This window comes from Plasmodium gallinaceum (genome assembly GCF_900005855.1).
Source record: "Plasmodium gallinaceum strain 8A genome assembly, contig: PGAL8A_v1_61, whole genome shotgun sequence".
NCBI classification, from domain to species: domain Eukaryota; phylum Apicomplexa; class Aconoidasida; order Haemosporida; family Plasmodiidae; genus Plasmodium; species Plasmodium gallinaceum.
The window spans coordinates 94,057-114,712 of NW_021628220.1; the positions used below are offsets into that span (position 1 = coordinate 94,057).

A 20,656-nucleotide genomic window follows, 5' to 3' on the forward strand; every position below is an offset into this window, starting at 1 on the left:
ATTTAATTTTATATCATTTAGGATACATAATTTGTAGTGCATTACTTTATTTTAATATATTTTCAGAAGTTTTGTATTTTAGTTTTACTTGAATTAAAAAAAAAAAAAGAATTAGCTTGCAGCTTTCTTTATTATTAATTTTTCTTTTGCAAAAAATTTTCTTGATTTGATAAAATATAATAAATTCTAATTAAAAAAATTTATAAAATAATCTATTAAATGTGTACATGTAACAAGGAAATAATTTTAGTATTATTATTTTAAACTATAAATACTACATATTTAAAAAAAAAAAAGAGATTACAAAGTCATTGCCATAAATAATATACTCTACTGTCTGGTGAAAATACTTATAAAAATATGAATTGAGAATATTCTTTGAAGAAAAAGAATATTTATAGCCCATATTGCATGTTTTAGAAAAATTCTGTTGTTTTCGTATATACAAAATTTCCATAAAATATTTCTTTAAAGCGAAATAAAAAAAAAAAGCTATGAAAATATATAAAAAAAAAATATGACACACACCAAAACTACACACTTCAAAAAAAAAAAAAAAAAAAAAAAAATTAAAATTTGTTCACTATATCGCAAATATTATAAAAAAGAAAAAAAAAAAACATAAAAGTTAATTATATTGTATATACTTAGTAAAGGTTAATTTTTTTTAATTAAGAGCATCTAAGTGTGCAAGTAAATCACGATCCTTTAAATAAAGAAAAATCAGTTTACGCAACTATAAAATTTATTTTGAAACTTTCTTATTCCAAAAAATCGTATATTAAAATTGTTCATTTTAGATCATTAAACTGCATTATAAAAATTAAAAGTAAATGTTTTTAAATGCAATAGGAAAAAAGAAAAAACAATAAGAAAATTTTATGAAAAGAAAGAAGAAAAACTAAAAAAAAAATAGAAGTGTGCAAAATTAATACTATTTTATTTCTTCAAAAATAAAAAAAATATAATATACAAATATATATTTGTTAAGAAAATCTATTTCTTTTAATCCTTAGATTAAGAAAAGATAAAAAAAAGTTATTGCAACACAAATAGATGTTATAAAAACATCTATTAATTTGTTAAACGACAAAAAAAAAAAAAAAAAACATATATATTTATACATATATTTATGCTCATGTTTATGTATAGGTAAATAAGATAATAAAATTATAACATAATAATATTTTGAATTGATATTTTTCTTTCTTTTAAATTCCTTTTAAAAGGAAAATATATTTTAAAAAAAAAAATTTACATTGTAAGGTAAAATCATATGATTATGTTTTAGATTTAATTAAAATATTAATTTACTTTTTAATAAACCCAAAGAAATTATGGGAAATTACTGTTGTGCAGGAAGAGATGTAATAAAAAAATATAAAATTAAGAATTTTGTTTTTTAAATTATATAAAAAAAAACTAATAATTGATAATATATTATAAATGTATTTTCCATATATGTTACATTTATTATTTTAATGTTCATTAATAATATATATTATTTTTTTAATATAAGTTGCTTTATAAAAATAAATTGCATGAATTTGGTAAAGAAGGATCAAAAACTTTAAGAAAATTGTTATCTTTTACGAGTAAATTTTTTAATTTTTCAAATATATATTTGACTTCTCCATATATAAATAAATATAAACAATTAATTTCGTACTTTTTGTTAAAATTGTCTACAAAATACTGTAAAAATAATTTCATTATTTTTTTAGGTAATGATATTCTAAGGTTTGATAAGGCTTATGATGAAAATGATGTACAAGAATTCGTTAATTTATGTTCTTCTACTTGTGAAGTATAAATATATATCAATATGAAATGGAATTTTATTGTGATACTTTACTTAGTAATATTTTTATTTTCTTTAAATCAGATAGAAAAATTGGAGGATAGAATGCATCCTTGGGCCGCAGATCCGAAAACAATTGGTGCATTATCAGCAACTCAATTAGCAATATTAGCTAGCAAAGAAAGTAAAGAAAAATTAAAAGAAAATAAATGATTTTTTATTATTAAGTAAAACAATATATGCATTCTAAATTTCTTGCATTTAGATATTTAATAATATTCTTTCTTAAATATTTTTTATTAGATGAACCACATTACAAAGATGCAATTCGTGAAGCTGATGGAATACCCGTTTTTATAAACTTATTAAAATCACATGTAATAAAATATTAAAAAGCATATCTTATTATAAATAGGAAGAAATTTTAAATTTTTATCTATTCTTTTTAAAAAAATAGGAATTAGATAGAATACATGCTTCTGTAGTTGCTTTATCATTTTTATCAGTAGATAGTTAGAAAAAAATAAAAACACAAATACATAAAATAATTAAAATTAAATATTTTAAATACATAATATTTGATGTTATTTAGATGTAAAAAATTGTATTTGCATGTTTGAGAATGGCGCCTTACCATATCTAATTAGTGGAATGAAGTCAAATATAGATGGGATGAAAGCAGCTTGCGCTCAAACATGTAGAAATATTTTTGTTTTGGGTATATAAAAAAAAAAAAAAGAAATGATTGTAATAAGTTTTCATATTATATATTAATTTATAATCGATTCTTCGTTTTTTTAGATAAAAAATATAAAAAAGAGTTTTTGAAATTAGGAGGGATCACACAACTCGTGAATTTATTAGAATTGTTATAATTAAAATGAAATTAAATATAAATATATATATTATTATTAACTTTAATTTTTTTTTTCTTATATATTTAGACCATCAAATTATGATGATAATCAACCTCTATACACTCAATTAGAAGCGATTTATCATTTAGAAGATTTTATATTGGTTTGTATTAAATATATAGTGAAAAAAATATATATTTTTATCCATAAACTTATATTTATATATATATAACATAATGAGTTACATTTTAAATATATATTAAAAAAAGTAAATGTAATATTTTTTTTTTCCTTTCACATTTTTTGATTCAGAATGATGGGGATGAAATACCTGAATTTTTAGAAGCAGTTAAAAATTCGAATGCAATTGACAATTTAAAAAATCTTCAACAGGTACTAAAAAAAATATATATGTTATTATGAAATATTTATAAATATATACACTAAATATAAGGATGTTTTTAAATAATGAATATGATAAAATAGAAATTCTTTTCGGAAGAATTTTATATAAATATGAATGTAAATGAACAAAATTTTTTGATTTAAAAAATTTTTTAATTACTAATTTTTACTTAATTACTTTTTATTTAGTGTCCTGAACAAGATTTAGCAGAAGCCTCAAACGTTCTTTTACTGAGACTCACTGATTAATGCTTTATGCTATAATTTTTTTATTATTATTGTTATTTGTTCATTTTTTTTTATTTTTTTTTTAATTATGAGAGAATTTATTACTTATTTAAACTATATAATTATTAAAATTTTGTTTTATATATATTATGTATTTTTTTATTATTTGATATGCTTTTATATATTTTGATTTATTTTAATATGAATATTCTTTCCAAAATTTATTTAAATAAATATATTATAATGAAAATTTTGCATTAGATAAAAAAGTTATAAATTTTAAAAATATTAAAATCAATTCTTTAAATTTTTTAAAATAAAAATTTACATTACTTTGTTTAAATAGAAAAACACACAATTACTTTAATTTTAAATTTTATTGGAATATATATATAGAAATAAATTCAAAGTTAAATGCATAATTATTTTTTTTTAAAAAAAGTTTTAGTTATATATTGGAATATCTTTTGATTCTAAAAGCATTTCAGAAAATGATGATATATTATCTAATCCTCTGATTTCATTTTTTAATTGAGGCATACAGACAATGTTAAAATCATTTCCATATAAATTTTTAATTTGCATAAGATATTTTGATTGTAATTTTCTTCTTGAAATGTAAACATCTTCTAATTCTCTGGTTTTTATAATGAGACTATTAAAGCATTTTTCAATTTCTTTATTATTTATTTTCTGTAATAAATTTGCACATTCATTTACATCGATTTCAGGAGATTCTAATGGAAAAACAACCTGATTGACAACTATGTTGTAACAAGAAATGTTTTTTTTTGTGAGTTCTTGTATTAATCTTTCTGTTTCATAAACACTTAAAAATTCAGGAATACAAACGCAAACAAAAGTTGTTTTCAATGGATTTTGGAAATTTGATTGAATGCTACTAGACATTGCATTTAAATGATTAATTTTTTCGTATAAATTTTCTAATTCCATTTCATTGTTAGTTAGATTTTTTAAAACATTAAAAGTTCCCTTCAATTTTTCTCTTATATTAATCAAATAGCCTAAAGCTTTCTTTAGCAAATCCGGAAAGGCTAAAAGTCTTAGGGTATGCCCAGTTGGTGCTGTATCAAAAACTATAACCGAATATTTCATATTTTTTATTGATTGCATTAATTCAGCAAAACATAAAGCTTCATCGATACCTGGAAAGCTTTGTAATAATTCTGGAATAATATTTTCAAAAATATCTTTTTTATTTAATTTAAATGCTGTATTTTCAGAAAATGTAGTATCTATTTCCATACAATATAAATTATTGAATGATTTGACTAACGTAGGTTTATTGGTAAATTTTTGATTAAATGCATCACTCGTATTATGTGCAGGATCTGTTGATAGTAACAGAACTGACTCTCTTCTTTTTGCTAATTGAACTGCTATTGAGCAAGATGTTGTAGTTTTTCCAACTCCTCCTTTTCCTCCAACAAATATCCAATTTAGTGTTTTATTTTCGATTAAATTGCTCAAATTTGTATCATACTCATCTTCATTACAAGTATCACTTTCTAGACTTAAAGAACATGATAAGGCACTTGAATCATCGTTATTCATTTTTTTTTTTAGTAAGTTTTTTCTTTTTTTTTCTTCAAATATACATAAATTATGTTTAAATTATATTTTATAATTCATTATTATTCATATAAGAATATTTATTTTTATATATTAGCTTAAATTATTTTTAAAAACTTAAAAAAATGTTTTCTTTACAAACAAAATGGAATATTTGTTTTGCTTTTATTAAATATTTTAATAGGTAAACTTTTTATTCTCTTTTTTTTTTTTTTGATTCAAAGACTCACTTTATATTATGTTTTATATTTTATCAAAACAATTCTAGGATAAAAAAAAAAAATTATATAAAATTTTTATTTAAACTTGAATTTTTTTTTTTTTATTGAATATTTCAAATTATATTTTTAATGTTCAATGATAATAATGCTAATTATATGAATATGTAAAAAAAAAAAAAAAAAAAAAAAAAAAAAATATATATATATATATATATATATATACGTATATATTTATTATAATTTAATTTTTTTTTTATTTTTGATAGTAATATATTTTTTACACTAAATATTTTATTAATTTATAATTTAAAATAATTTTATTTTATGAAATACAATGATTAAAATAAAACGTTTTACATATAGATATCAGTAATTTTATGAATATATATATATATATTTTTTTTTTTTTTTTGATCTTGTAATATCTCTGAAAAAATTAAAATTATGGGTATTTAAAAGGATATTATTACTTTTTTATATTTATCAACTAAAGAATAATAAAATATGAACAGTCCCTTTTTTAAAAAAAAATGTAGGTTAATAAATATTTTTAAATTACATTTTGCAAATTTCAATTCCAGTTATAAATTAAGTGAAATTAAAAAAGAATATGGAGCTTTTGAGAAATTATTATTTTTGGGAAATTATGAAGTTGAAAAGTATATGAATAAAGAATTAATTAAAAAATATAAAGAATGCATAAAAAATGATTATAATAAATTAAAAAATATGTTATATGAGAAAGAATGTAAGAGTGTTTATGAAAAATACTTATATGATTGTGTAAGAAATAATGATTATGAGGATTTAATAATAGGAGATGTTATTTATGAGAATAAAAAAAAAATATTATGCATAGGAGAAGCGAATTTATCATTTAGTGCACTTTTACAAAAAAATTTAAACATATGTAGTGTCGTTGCTACCTCAATGGAAGATAAATTAAAATTAATAAAAAACTATGGAAATATTTTTACAAAAAATTTAAAGGTATTAGAACAATGTGGGGGGATTTATATATCTAATATTAATGTTGAAACAATTGATAAACATTTTTTAAAAAATACTTTTGATATTATAGTGTTTAATTTTCCTTTTGTACTACCAACAAAAGAGCTTATTGAGAAAAAATGGAAAGTCAAATTGGATAAAGAAGATAATAATTATATTAAATATTATAAAAAAGCTGAATATTTTCTTTTCAATAAGTTATTTTATTATTTATTTAAAAATTCTTCTATTTTATTAAAAGAAAAAGGTTATTTGCACTTACGAATTAATGATAAATATTTAACATGTAAATTTCCAAATGATTTTTCAATGTCTTTTGTTCAAAAAATTGATTTTTATAATTCTTTTATGATTTATAAATTATTAAAATATGTTCCATCAATTTATGATTCTAGTTTCACAAATTCAAATATTAATAACTTAAAAAAAAATAAAAATGTTATTTATACACCTAATGGAAAAATTTTCAAAAGTTTTAAAATGAAACATACATCAACATTAATTTTTCAAAAAATTTAATTTAAAAAACTTGTCATAATTAACAAAAAAAAAAAAAAATAAAATAAAATAAAATAATAATAATCAAAAATATATATAATAAAACATAGGATAGAAAGTAAAAAAAAACATTTAAAAAAAATATATATTAAAAGATAACTTAAAAAAAAAAAAAAAAAAAAAAAAAGAGGAGAATTAATTATAAATATTACAAGTTACTTTTAACAATTTTGATCACTTATTTTTTTTTAAATTGAAATTGACAATTTTATTAGATTGTAAAATATCATATACTATATTTGCTGATGAAAAATTAAACGGAAATCTAAAAAGAAGCATAAGATTTTTGTATTTTTTAATTTTTTCAGAATACATTTTATTACATTTATCAATTTTATTTTTCAAATGGTCTTTTAATTTAACTTGATTTATATAATCATTATTATTTAAATTTATTATTTCTTCATTTTGATAAATTCTTTTTTGTTTTTTATGTTTTGTTCTTGCAAAAGATGGGTTCATATATAAAAATGTACTCCAATATACTACCATATCTATAGCAATTAAAGAAATATTGATATCATTTGTTTTTATTAGAATAGAAGAGTATAGAAATAATTCTAGAACTTTTATTAAAATATTTTCCCTTTCCTGTTTAGATTTATCATTCATGCATAAATAATCAATGTTGTCTTCTAAACTACTATTTTTGTTTATGTTAAAATCTAAAATTACATTTTTGTGTCTTATATAAAGTTTGTCGAAGCAATTATAAATTATATTGTTTATTTCTTCTAAGTCAAATCCTCCGTAAAAATAATAATCATTATTTAATTTTCTCAAGTTTTTTAAATTACTAGTTTTCAATAAATTCATATCATTTTGTTTTAAAATAGCGTATTCAATCTCTTCATGGTTATTAATTAAAAATCTATTTAAAAGATGGTTTGTTATATATTCATATATTATATTATTTGGAAAAAATAAATCGTCTTTATTTTCTAAATACTTTTGCCCTCCTAATTTATTAATTAATATGTTGTTATGATCATTATATAAATCCGAACTTTTTTTACTTACATTAGTTTCACATATTACACTCTTTTTTAAATTATTTGTATTCATTTTATTATTATCTTCTAATTCTTTTTTATATGAATAATTATTTATAATATAATTTATATAAATAGATATTAAATGCAATTTACTATAAACACTTTCAATAGAATATGAACAATTTTTTAATTTGCATATTTCAAATAATAGTTTGAAAGTTTTTTTTTTTAAGTTTTTTATAACACAAGAAGAAACAGCAAAACATCTGTAAAATAGAGCTTTTTTTGATGGATAAGAAAATTTAATAAGAAAATGCTTGATATTATCTAATAAAGGTAGATTAAAATTATTAAAATTGTTAATAATATAGTTTTTATCTTCATACAAACATATGCATACGTCATTTCTCAAACTTAATTCATTTATGGAATTTTTATCTAATCTATTTGCATTGTATATTGATATTGCTTTCAAACCATGAGTATATTTAAAAAAATAATTTATGTTTTTATATTTTTGCACTTTATTTTCATAAATAGGACATAAATCACATGCATAACAAATTAATTCTACCAATCTTTTTACGCCAGAATTGGGAGGATAAATTAGAAAAATGATATTTGTATCTGATTCTATTTCTTTTTTTGTATTTTTTTTTTTTTCTTCATCCTTTTTTATATAATCTACTTTTTCATAATTTATACTCTTAATATGATCATGAAACTTTTTTTTTAAAATTTTATATAATCTTAAAATTTCATTTTTATGTCCAGCTATTTCATATAAGCTATTAGGTGTAAAAAAAATACTCCATAAATTATCTATTTTTTTTAGCTTCTCACTCTTTTTTATATTTTGTAAAATTTTATTTTCAACCAAATTTAAATTATCATTTGATTCTTTTTCGTCGCTAGAAATTTCATTTGATTCTTCATCTTCAAAATAATCATCAATTGCCATATGATCAAATAAAAAATCGTTTTTATCATACTTTTCCTTATTCAAAATTTGTTGTTTTGGAATTTTATTATCTGTTATATTTTTCATATAAATATTATGAATATTTACAAAATTTTTGCTTTCCATATTTTCTGTAAAATATAATTGTTCATTTTTTTTGGTAATATTTATTTTATTATTTATTACATTATTTTCATTTATTCCTTCATTTATTTTATCTCGTATTTTTAAATTCTCTTCGTTTTTAGTATTATCATACTCTTCTGAATTTTCCTCTTTTTTTAAATCTATTTCATTAATAATATTACTTTCAAAAGTTAAAAGGTTATTATTAATATAACATTTTGAAAATATATTACATATTTTTTTAAAGAATAGAATAAAACTCCTCATATTTTCTTCATTGAGTGTATTTATAAGTGTAAAATTTTTTTTATAATAATACAATATGAAATTTATATCCGAATGAAATTTATTCCTAGATATATGCAAAAATAATAAAAAATTATTCAACTTTTTTTTTAAATCATTTAAAATAATATTGTCTATAGTATTTATACTAATGATATCCAATAAATTACTTATGCATTTGCAGAAATAATGTAATTTGTTATTTATTAAAAAAATATCAGAATTTTTTATGTTTGTTTCATTAAAATAAAATTTATACTTTTTCCCATTATTCTTATTTATTGGAGTAAAAATGTTAAGATATTTTTGCATATTCATTTTTAGATGTTCTATAATTCGTTTTTCATTAAAAATTTCTCCATCAAAATTTGAAATTTTTCTTAAAAGTTCTGAACTTAAATCATAACCTAAAACTAGCGAATTACATCTCCTAATATTATTAGTAATACCATATCCAATATCTTTCAATTTTTTAGTTAGTACAAAATTACTAAAAAATATAAATTTCCCAGCAATAAAAAAAGTGTAAGGCTTGTTAGATCCATCCCTTAATAATTCTATAGTATTTTTTTTTTTCTTTTTTACTTTTTTATTTTTTAAACTTATATACTTATTGTATTCCTTATCAAAATAATATTTATTTAAAATCCTTAAAATTTTTATTTTTTTCTTTTCATTTAATATATCACTTACATTATCATTTAATCTAAAATTATTTTTAATTGAAGTTAACTTTTTTTGCATATTTTGTAATTCGTAAAAATTGTTATTGAAATTATTTCTATCTATTTCCTCTCTTTTTTTTTCTACATTTTTTTCATCTTCCTTGTCTTTATAATTTACAATTTTAGGTAATATATTTTCAATTGAGTTGTTTTTTTCGTTTTTGTATATATTATCATTGAATTCTATATTTACACACGATCTTCTCTTATCTTTATTATTAATATATTTATTATCTTTTTTTATTCCTATACCAATGCAACTATTTCTAATTCTTTTATTTTTTTTCCTCTTTATATTTTGCGAATCTAATTCATTATCTGATTTTAGTATCCTCTTATTTTCATTTGTGAATTTGCTAATAGCTAAAGAATTATGTATATTTTCTTTACTAACTAAATCATCATTTAATACGATTTGTTTTTCTCTATTAATTTTATTACTGTTGATTTGATTTTTTGTATTATTTATTTCATTTCTGTAACTTGTACGTTTATAATTTTCATAATCTGAAATGGAATTTCTTCTATATAGTGATTCTAAGTTTTTTTTTTCTTTTTCACTTTTTATATTTGTATCATTACATTTTAATTTATTATTATTCTTAATGAATTTAAAACTATTCTCACTACTTGTTTCATTTTCAGAATTTATATCATCATTTACGTTAACTGTAATTTCTATATCATTACCAAAGAAGTTTACTAAAGATATTTTTCTTGATTTAGGTATTTTTTTACTTTCAACAGGAATTTCTGTATTTTTTTTTATATATATATTGTTTTCACTTAACTCAGAATTATTTGTTATATTTTCTTGTCTGTTATTTACACCTACAATATTTATTTTACTTTTATTCGATAAGTTAAATAAATCATAATTGTCTTTATTTTTGTTTTCTTTTTTTTCATCTATTTTTATTATATTATTTTCTTCATCATTTTTTTTTTTTCTTTTTCTCCCACGTTTTATATTTTTTATAATATAATCTGTATTAAATTCTTTTTTTTTTAGATTTGTTTCACATATAGATGTATTTTTTGTATCTTTTGATATATAATTGAAATTTATATTTTCATAATTTTTTTTATTATTATTTGAATTAATTAAAATTGAATTATTATTTTTTGTTAGTTTTTCCATTCTAGTTTCAGAATAATTTTTATCGCTTTTCTTAGAATATTTAAAATCTATATTTTTACTAACATTTTTATCATTTCTGAAAATATTATCTTCAACTAATTTTTTTTTTATGATAGTCCCTTTTACATCTATACCATTATTTTTTAAATATGAGCCACTTGAAGTATTACAATTATTAATTTTAAAATTTGAAACATTATTTGATCCCTTTTTTTTTACTTCACATTTTATTTTAAAAAAATTTGTTATTTTATTTTTGTATTCTTTTTTTTTTTCATCATTTAAATTTGTGTTAGTCTCTTTTATATTATTCATATTTATATGTATTTTTTTTCTTTTTTCTTTTTTTTTTTTTTTTTTTTTATTATTATTATTTACACATACTTTTGTTAATAAAATTGATTTATATAAGAAGAAAGAAAAATAGAAAAAAGAAATTAATCTTTAGTATATAATAAAAAAGAATATTCATATTTTAAATTAATAAAAAAAAAAAAGGAAGAATATAAAATTAAAAAAAAAATAAATCAAAAGAAAAATGTCGGTGAAATATATGCACCTCGAATTTTTTTAGTATTGTTTACAGGTGCTTATATAATTAAGACAATTAAAAAAAAAAAAAAAAAAATAAAATCGTCATTATTATTGTTAGTAAAAAGAAATACATATTGTAATTTTTATTCTTATTATTTTCTTTTAATTTTTCTTACAACATTAAGAAATTTTTAGAATTCATAAAAAATATTTAAAGACAAAAATTAATTTGAATGAAAATTAATATATGATTGATTTTTTTTTTTTTATATTTCTTTCAAAATAAAATGCTTATTGATATATTTTTTGTAATTTATTTTTTTTTTTTAACTTTTTTTTTTTTTTTATAATGAATTATTCTTTTATATAAATCTTTCTAATTAATATTACTTTTGTTGTATTAAAAATACAGTGTACATATTAAAAAAAATGACATTTTTCTTACCTAAAATTAAGCACATACTTTCTCTTTATTTTTTTTATTTTTTTTGTTATTCTGTAAAATTAAAATAAATTTAAATATACATATATATATAGAGAAATAGTTTAGGTGGATTATGTGTAACAAAATTATATTAAAAGTTTAAAAGATATAGTAGTGTATGAAATTGAAAATATAAAATTTATAATCAAATTTTTTAAGTTTACAATAACATCATTCCAACATGTATCTTTTCATTAAAATAAATCATCATTTTGATTTTCTTCAAATTCATAATCATTTAAAAATTCTGTATGTTCCTATTTTATTTCACTTAATGACATGCAAGATATATATAGAAGATTTTAATAATAATAATAAGCTACTATAATAATTTCCTCTAATTCTTACATTAAATTTTTTTTTTTTTTTTTTTATTATTATCTATACCTTCTTCTTTCATATTTTTGTTTCACTTGTTTATCTTTAATTTTTAATATTTTTTATGTGTATATAGAACTTCAAATTTCATTTTGTATAATAGTAGTTTTATTATTATATGAAAAAATTAAACTGTTTTAATATAAATATACCTTATTTAAATAGATAACTATAGAACAATGGTTTTCAAAATATTTTTTAAATATATATGATAAATTTGAATTAGAACTTTTGGTTACCTAGTGAAGTGTCATATAAATTTGTTGCTTTTAATGATAAACTTCATTTAATAAATTTTGAATAACATTTTTAGTTTTTTGACTTCATTAAATTTAACTTGAGTAATATTTATATTATTTTTTAAAGTAATAATTTTATCATTTTCAATTATATTTCTTTTTTCATTGTTTTTTCTCTATCCTGCTAATGCTTCTATTTTATTTTATCAATCTTTTGATATTTTCCTTATATTTTTCATATTTTTTCTTTTTATTTTCTCTCTTTTTGGTTTAATTATTTGCATATATAGATTGAGTTTAATGATTCTTAAAGAATTTATAGTAATATTTAGAATATCAGTTAAATTATTATTCTAAACTAAAATAATTTTGTTATCATTTAAGTATCTGCATTATCTTAATTTCTAATAGTGTAAAATCTAATTTATTCTTCCTTTTAATTTAGAAAAATTTCTCGATTATCTATTTTTTTCATCTTTTGAAATATAAAAATTGTTTCCATAATTATTACTTTATAAATAATCTATTAATTATTATATTATTACCATTAAGTATAAATATTTATCTAAATATTTTGAAATTTTATCTTTATCAAATATTTATATTAATTCTTTAATTAGGTAATAACAATATATTTGTTCTTTCTATTAATTTTTTCTCAGACTTTTTCTACTTCAATATTTTTAAAATGAATATCAATAATACTCTCTTCATGTCTTTTTAAAGTTATATTCAGTTTATCTAAATTTTATTAATTGTTATATATTTTTTTTTCATTATTAAAAGTTTTAATATACTTTCTGATATATTTATATATATTTTTTTTTTTTTTGAAATACTTTCAATTGTTCTCAATTTTAATTCCTACATATATGAATAAACAATAGATATGTTTCAAATAAAACCATTCATTTCTTTTAATATTGCTATAAGACTTTTAATTACTTAATTTTATAGATTTTTTTTTTTTTTTTTTTTTATTTTTTTTTATTATATCACTTTATAAATATTCTTTTTTACACTTTTACTTTAATAATTACTAACAAAAGCATCTGTATTGTTATATATGGTCTAGTAAAATAAAAAGTACATTCTGATATAGTATTTAATAAACTTTCAATATTAGAAATATTTAATTTATTCTTTATTTCATTTATAGATGATTTCATTCACTTTTTATTAATCATTATCAATATTATAAGTTTATTAATTTTATTTTCCTTATATGTAAATATTCTGCTTGAAGTATATAGCTTTAATTTCTTATGTGTTTCCATTTAAGTAAATTAAATTAATAAATGTATTAAAAATATAGAAATTAATAAAGACATATGTAATCAAAAATACATAATACTATATATATAAATATGTACATTTATATATATATTACTTTTTATGTGTAATCATATATGAGTAGTTAATTAAAAATATTGAAAAATATTCATTCCTTAGAACTTTTAAAGAAACAACTACTTTTAAATCTTAATTTTTTTTTATTCTTTTTCACTTATTAAAAATATATACTATATTTATTTTTATAATTCTTGTAATTATTTTAAGAGAAGTATTTTTTTTTTTTTTTTTACTTTTTTCTAGTGTTACTTAAAATGAATGTAAAACATATACAATTATTCTATTTTATTAAATCTTTATTATTTTCCCTTTTCCCTTTTCCCTTTTCCCTTCTCTCTTTCTCTTTTTCTCTTTTTCTCTGTATATATATATTTCATTTATATCAAGAAGTATGAATAAATAATTTATTAAACAACTTATTTGATTTATTATATGTAAGTATATATAATATTAAAAGTGCTTTGAAGGTAAAAATAATAATATAAAAAATTAAAACTGACTTATAGAAAAAATCACTTATTAAAAAAATTCATAATCTTTTTATTATTTTTTTTTTTTTTTTTTTAGTTATTATTTTACTATAAAAAATACATTACTTTTAAATAAAATTAAATATAATAAATTAATGAAAAATGTTTTAGTAATTCTAAAAATTCAATAAGAAAGACCTAGTAAGTTTAATAATATATAAATACATTTGACTAAATGTGTTTTAAAGAGAGAAACATTCATGATGAAGAAAAAACATTTTTAATTTGATCAATATGTCTTAAGATAGTGTTTATAAAGTTCATTTATATATAGATATACTAAGAAAAGAAAAAAAATTAGCAAAAAAAAAATATAGGAAATTTTCATATATTATTAGAACTTTATATACAAGGTTTAGTAATTATTATTTTATATTATTATTAGTCTATATAATTTTTTTTAAAGAATAATAGTAAAAATAATAATATTTTATAGTCTATATTTTTTATTATACACCAACGTGAAAAAAAAAAAAAAGGCTTGATATTTGTGTTGAAAAAAATTGAGTTCTACAATATTTAAAATGTATAATGTAAACATAGATTAGAAAAAAAAATATTTAAGACCTCATGAAAATTAAAATTCACTATTGGTAATATTTTTGTTTTCATTATATTCCATAAACTTTAATTTTATCATTAGAAAATACTCATTTATAAAATTATATGTTACATTTAGTTGAAGAATTTCTCTATCTTTTTTTAAAATTTACTTCAGTTTTTAATCAGGAGAATCATATAATTATTCAATTATATAAGAAAAAAAAAAAAAAAAAAAAATAGTATTTTTAATTAATAATTTAAATTTCTTTTTTTTTTATTATTTATCTTTTTTTGAAAGAAATATATTTCAAATTTGAAAAAAAAAAAAAATTTAAATAATCTGGAAAAATTATTTTAAAATAAGTTAATAGGAAGTGTTTAATAGGTAAATTTTTTAAAAGTATTTTTTTTTTTTTTTTATTAACTTTGATTATATATATTTATTTTAATCACAATTGATTTGTTGTTTAAAACAAGTTTAAAATTAATACAAATTATTTTTTATAGTTATTTATTTTTTTGAATTTGATTATTTTATTATTTTTTAAATATATCATGTTTATAAATATTAAATAATAAATTAAGAAATAGTTATCTAAATTTTTTTTTTTTTTTTTTTTGTTATTTTATAATAAGAATAAAGATAAATTAAGAATATATATATATATATATTTATAATAATTAAGAATAGTATTTTTTTGATATATTAACTATTTAAAAATTCTTTATGGAAAATAATATGTTAATATGGTTTAAAACTTTGTGAGGAAGTTTTAATTTGTTTACATAAAAAAAAAAAAAAAAAAAAAATGAATACTTTTAAAGAGGATTTTTTTCTTGATATATTTAGAGGAGGTCCAGGTAAGCATTTCTGTTCAGGACGAGAAAATTTTTTTTTAGAAAATGATACTCTTGAATTAGATATAAGAAAGGAATTTCTAAAAAAATTAGGAAATCCCTCTTTTTTGTCTAACTTTTCAGAATTAAAAAGGAAATTAATTTATGATTTTTATATTATAAAAAAAGAGGAAATTAAGAAAAGAATATGGAAGAATTTTGAAAAAATCATTGATAATTTAGATGATAAAGATGCTATTAAAATATATGATAAATTAAGAGAAAATAATAATGATATTGAATTTTTCTTAAATTATATACAATATTTTAACAATTTTAGTTATAAAAAAGATAGAAAAATAAAGAAAAGAATAATTTCAAATAAATTACATGAACAACATGAATTAAATAATTTTAGATGCAATTTACCTGATAATATAAATTTAGAAAACATTTTATGGAATAATATAGATGTAAATAATTATAAAAATAAAGGTTTTGATAATATTAATAAAGAAATTAATAAACTATGGAATATTTATATAACTTGTAATATACTTAATGCAAATAAATGCAAAAATAAAGAAATCATAGAAGATATTTTGCGTATATTGATAAAAAAAGAATATGAGAAAATTGAATACTTTGAAGGGTCAAAAAAAATAGCTTTATGGGAATTGTTAAATATTCACAAAAAGCAATATAAGCATATTGAAAATGATGAAAATGATACATTAGAGGATAGACATACTGTAATAAATAATTATAGTGATAGTTTTTATTTTGAAAAGAGCAATTTAAAAAATGATGAAAGCCTCTTGTTAAGTGAAAAAAGTGATAATCAGATAAATAATGGTTATAATAATGAAACCACTGAAAAAAAATATATACATGAAATTGAATATATTACTAACATAAGCAAAAAAAATTATATAAATAATTCACGAAATATAAATAAAAATATTACAAATTCATTGAAAAACATTAATAAAGCCAATTCATTAAAGAAAGATGATTATGTTATCCATAATATTAATAATTTAGATGAAAAAGATAATTTAGTATTAGATTCCCAGAAGGATTCTAATAACACATTAGTAAACGAAAAAGATGTTACACTAAATGTAAACTCAAAAGATACAAAAATAGAATGTGGAAAAGAAAATGAAGTAACATTTGATTTTTTATTAAATTCAATTAAAGGAGAAATTAAATTAAAAGTAAAAAATTTTGTTAAAGTTCATCAAGTAGGACAAGGAGCTTATGGTGATGTATGGATGGCTGAAGATATTACAAATAATAAGAGAGTAGCTTTAAAAAAATTAAAATTAAATGGAGATAAAGAAGGTTTAGCTAAAACCTATATAAGAGAAATATCCATTTTAAATTCTTTAAAACATGAGAATATCGTTGAATTAATTGGTGTTGTTCATTCAAAAATGCCTTTTGATGAAGATATTCAAAAACAGTATTCCATTTGTACAGAATATAAAAAAAAAATAAATTATGACAACCATCCAAAAAAAGAGAAAAAAATAAATGAAGTGGTATCAAAGAATAATTCAGAAGAAGGTAATAATTTACACAGTGTAAATGAAAAAGATACTAATATAATTAAAAGAAGAAAAAAAAAAAAAAAAAAAAGGGAAAGAAGAAATTCTTTAGATTCTACATTATATTCTCATTTTTCATCATATTCTTCATCAAATTTTTCATCAGATTCCTCATTAAATTCTTCTTTGGATTCATTATCAAGTTCATCAAGTTTTTCATCTTCTTATAGTTTGTCTTCTTACAAATCTTTTGAAAAAAAAAAAGAAAAAAAATCTTCTATATGGATGGTTTTTGAGTATGTTCCTTTTGATTTATCAGGTTATAGTGAAGTATTAAGGGAAGAAAGAGAAAAAAAGGATAGATATAAGAGTGGTAATTTATTTACTATAGGGGAAATTAAAAATTTATTTATACAATTATTAAAAGCATTAGATTATTGTCATAAAAATAATATAATACATAGAGATATAAAAATAGCTAATTTACTAATTGATAAGAATGGAGTATTAAAATTAGCTGATTTCGGTTTGGCTAGATATCATTCGGATATTAATTCATCTAATATGACTAATAGAGTAATTACATTATGGTATAGACCCCCTGAACTATTATTAGGATCAGAAAATTATTTATCCTCTGTTGATATGTGGAGTTGTGGTTGTGTTTTAGCTGAATTGTTAACTAGTAATCCTTTATTTTCTGCCGATAATGAATCAGATATTTTAAAAATGATTGTTAATAAAATTGGTTTTCCTAATGATAAAGATTTAAAATATTTAAAAAATTTACCTTACTGGAATTCTTTAAATTTTAATCCTATTCATCCAAACAATATTAATAATATAAATCTTAACAAAAAGTTAGAAATAGAAAATTCTATTAGAAGTATACCTGGTGTTGGTGATTTAGGATTAGATCTTTTAAAAAAATTTTTGAAATGGAATCCTTTTGAAAGAATAACTGCAAATGATGCTCTTAATCATCCATGGTTTAAAATTTCCCCTTTTTCAGAAAAAATTCATCAACGAAATAATATAAGAGCTGCACATAGTTTTATGACAAAAAATTATAAAAAGAGAGATTCTTCTAAAATAAGTTATAGAAAAAATCAAGAAAATTTTAGATTTTTAAATGTAGGAAATTATAGAAGAGCTTTTTTTTTTAATAAATACAATGAACAACTTCTTCATTCAGTTTCTTCTCAAAATTTTACTTTGGAAAAGATTCCATTTTCTTCTGGTTAAAAAAATATTCATTAAAAAAAAATAAAAATAAATATATATATAAATATATTATTTTTTTAATTATATATGTAAAAACATTTATTGTATCATTTAATTTAGAATTTTTGTTTTCATATATTAATTTTTTATCATTCAGATTAAATTATATACATACAAATATTTTTTTAATTTTTATCAGATAATATTCATAGAGAATCAAATAAAGAATTGAAATCAGAAAATTTGAAAAAAAGTATGGAAATTGAAAAAAGAGAATTAGAAAATAAAAATGAAACAGGAAATATTGAAAAAAAGATTTGTATAAAAGGATCAGAAAAAATAGATAATAATAAAGAAAGTATAAAAACATTTTGTGATTACTTTAATAAAGGGAATAATCATATTGGGAATCATGATAAATATGAATTAAATATTAATAGGAAATCATGTGATAATTCAAAAGAAGGAACAGCAGGGTTTCATCAGAGTCATTTAATTAATGAACAAAAAAAAGATCAAAATGCAAAAGAAAATGAGAAAAATAACATAGGAAAAACAAAATATTATGATTTTAAAATAAAAGAAAATGATAATCATAGTCAAAGTTACAGAAGCCGACTAAGAGATGAAAAAAAAAAAGATAAAAGGAAATACGATGATTTAGAAAGGGTTAAACGAAGTAATAGTTATCTTAGAAAAAGTAGAGAAATAGATGAAAAAAGAAAATACATGTATAATTATAGAAATGCATATAATACAGATAGTTATAGAGATAAAATAAGTTACAGGAGTAGAGAAAGAGACTGGTATAAAAAAAGCTATAGAAATAGAAGTAAAGATATTTATAGAGATAGAGAAAGGGAGAGAGATAGAAGGAGAGAAAGAAATAGAGAAAGAGAAAAAGAAAGAGAAAAAGAAAGAGAAAAAGAAAGAGAAAAAGAAAGAGAAAAAGAAAGAGAAAGAGAAAGGGAAAGAGAAAGGGAAAGAGAAAGGGAAAGAGAAAGGGAAAGAGAAAAAAATAAAGAAAGAGAAAAAGAAAGAAAACAGGAAAGAGAGAAAGAAAGAGAAAAAGAAAGAGAGAAAGAAAGAGAAAAAGAAAAAGAAAAAAATAGAGAAAGAAATAAAGAAAAGGATAAAGATAAAGAAAAAAATAAAGAAAAGGATAAAGATAGAGAAAGAGAAAAAGATAGAGAAAAAGAAAGAGAAAAAAATAAAGAAAAAAATAAAGAGAAAGATAAAGAAAAAAATAAAGAAAAAGATAAAGATAGAGAAAAAGATAAAGAAAAAGATAGAGAAAAAGATAAAGAAAAAAATAAAGAAAAATATAAAGAAAAAGATAAAGAAAAAGATGTTCATAAAAAGAAAAGGAAAAATAATGAAGAAGATAAAGATAAAGAAATAGGAAAGCAAAAAAACAATGAAAAAGATATAGTTGACAATATAAAAATACCAAGAGAATCTGAAAATGAAGAAAAAAAAGCAAAAGATTATGATAAAAGTATAAAAGACACAAAATGTAAATTGGAATATAAATTAAATGAAGATATGAAAAGTGAAAAAAATTTTAATAAAAAAAAGAAAAATAAAGAAAATATAGATAACAACGATGAGTACCAAACTAAAGAACAAAAAAAACATAAGTTAGATATGGAAGAAATTAAAAATATAAAGAAAAAGAAAATCTAAAAGATAATATTTTTAAATAACATAAATTTACAATTATTCATATTCAAAGTATCATTTTTCAATTTTGTATACCTTAAGTAAGAATTATTAAATATTACGAAATAAAATTAAATAGTAATATATTTGATGGAACAAAAGAAAAAATATGTAAAGATTTTTTAGTGAAAAAAATATGTGCGGAAAAATTTATAAATTGAATAGATATATACATTCAAGAAAGGGAAAAAAAAAAAATAATTATGGGGTATATAAAAACAAACAGATAATTTTTATAAATGTATATAGTAAAAAAATATATTTGTAAAAAAAAAAAAAAAAAAATGTAATTATAATTTAAAAATAAATGTTACTTAAATCATATGAAATAAGTAGTAGACATTATTTGTTC

General features: G+C 18.1%; 5 protein-coding genes across 5 annotated transcripts; 3 read left to right on the forward strand and 2 right to left on the reverse strand.

The window, feature by feature from the left end:
- Nucleotides 1-1,337: 1,337 nt before the first annotated feature.
- Nucleotides 1,338-3,312, forward strand: ARO (armadillo repeats-only protein, putative; the record flags this gene model as incomplete). Its single annotated transcript, XM_028671366.1, has 11 exons — nt 1,338-1,367; nt 1,520-1,595; nt 1,725-1,807; nt 1,886-1,985; nt 2,105-2,178; nt 2,259-2,313; nt 2,394-2,519; nt 2,603-2,669; nt 2,746-2,821; nt 2,971-3,051; nt 3,253-3,312. The coding sequence occupies 11 exons, from the start codon at nt 1,338-1,340 to the stop codon at nt 3,310-3,312; spliced, it is 828 nt and encodes a 275-aa protein (XP_028526001.1).
- Nucleotides 3,313-3,735: 423 nt separating this feature from the next.
- Nucleotides 3,736-4,866, reverse strand: PGAL8A_00088400 (arsenical pump-driving ATPase, putative; the record flags this gene model as incomplete). Its single annotated transcript, XM_028671377.1, has 1 exon — nt 3,736-4,866. The coding sequence occupies one exon, from the start codon at nt 4,864-4,866 to the stop codon at nt 3,736-3,738; it is 1,131 nt and encodes a 376-aa protein (XP_028526002.1).
- Nucleotides 4,867-5,609: 743 nt separating this feature from the next.
- PGAL8A_00088500 (conserved Plasmodium protein, unknown function) lies at nt 5,610-6,635 on the forward strand (the record flags this gene model as incomplete). Its single annotated transcript, XM_028671388.1, has 1 exon — nt 5,610-6,635. The coding sequence occupies one exon, from the start codon at nt 5,610-5,612 to the stop codon at nt 6,633-6,635; it is 1,026 nt and encodes a 341-aa protein (XP_028526003.1).
- A 213-nt stretch (nt 6,636-6,848) lies between these two features.
- Nucleotides 6,849-11,222, reverse strand: PGAL8A_00088600 (conserved Plasmodium protein, unknown function; the record flags this gene model as incomplete). The annotated part of the gene is made up of 1 exon (XM_028671399.1): nt 6,849-11,222. One exon carries the CDS (start codon nt 11,220-11,222, stop codon nt 6,849-6,851), a length of 4,374 nt encoding a protein of 1,457 aa, XP_028526004.1.
- A 4,555-nt stretch (nt 11,223-15,777) lies between these two features.
- Nucleotides 15,778-20,268, forward strand: CRK3 (cdc2-related protein kinase 3, putative; the record flags this gene model as incomplete). Its single annotated transcript, XM_028671410.1, has 2 exons — nt 15,778-18,598; nt 18,782-20,268. The coding sequence occupies 2 exons, from the start codon at nt 15,778-15,780 to the stop codon at nt 20,266-20,268; spliced, it is 4,308 nt and encodes a 1,435-aa protein (XP_028526005.1).
- Between the last annotated feature and the right edge of the window lie 388 nt (nt 20,269-20,656).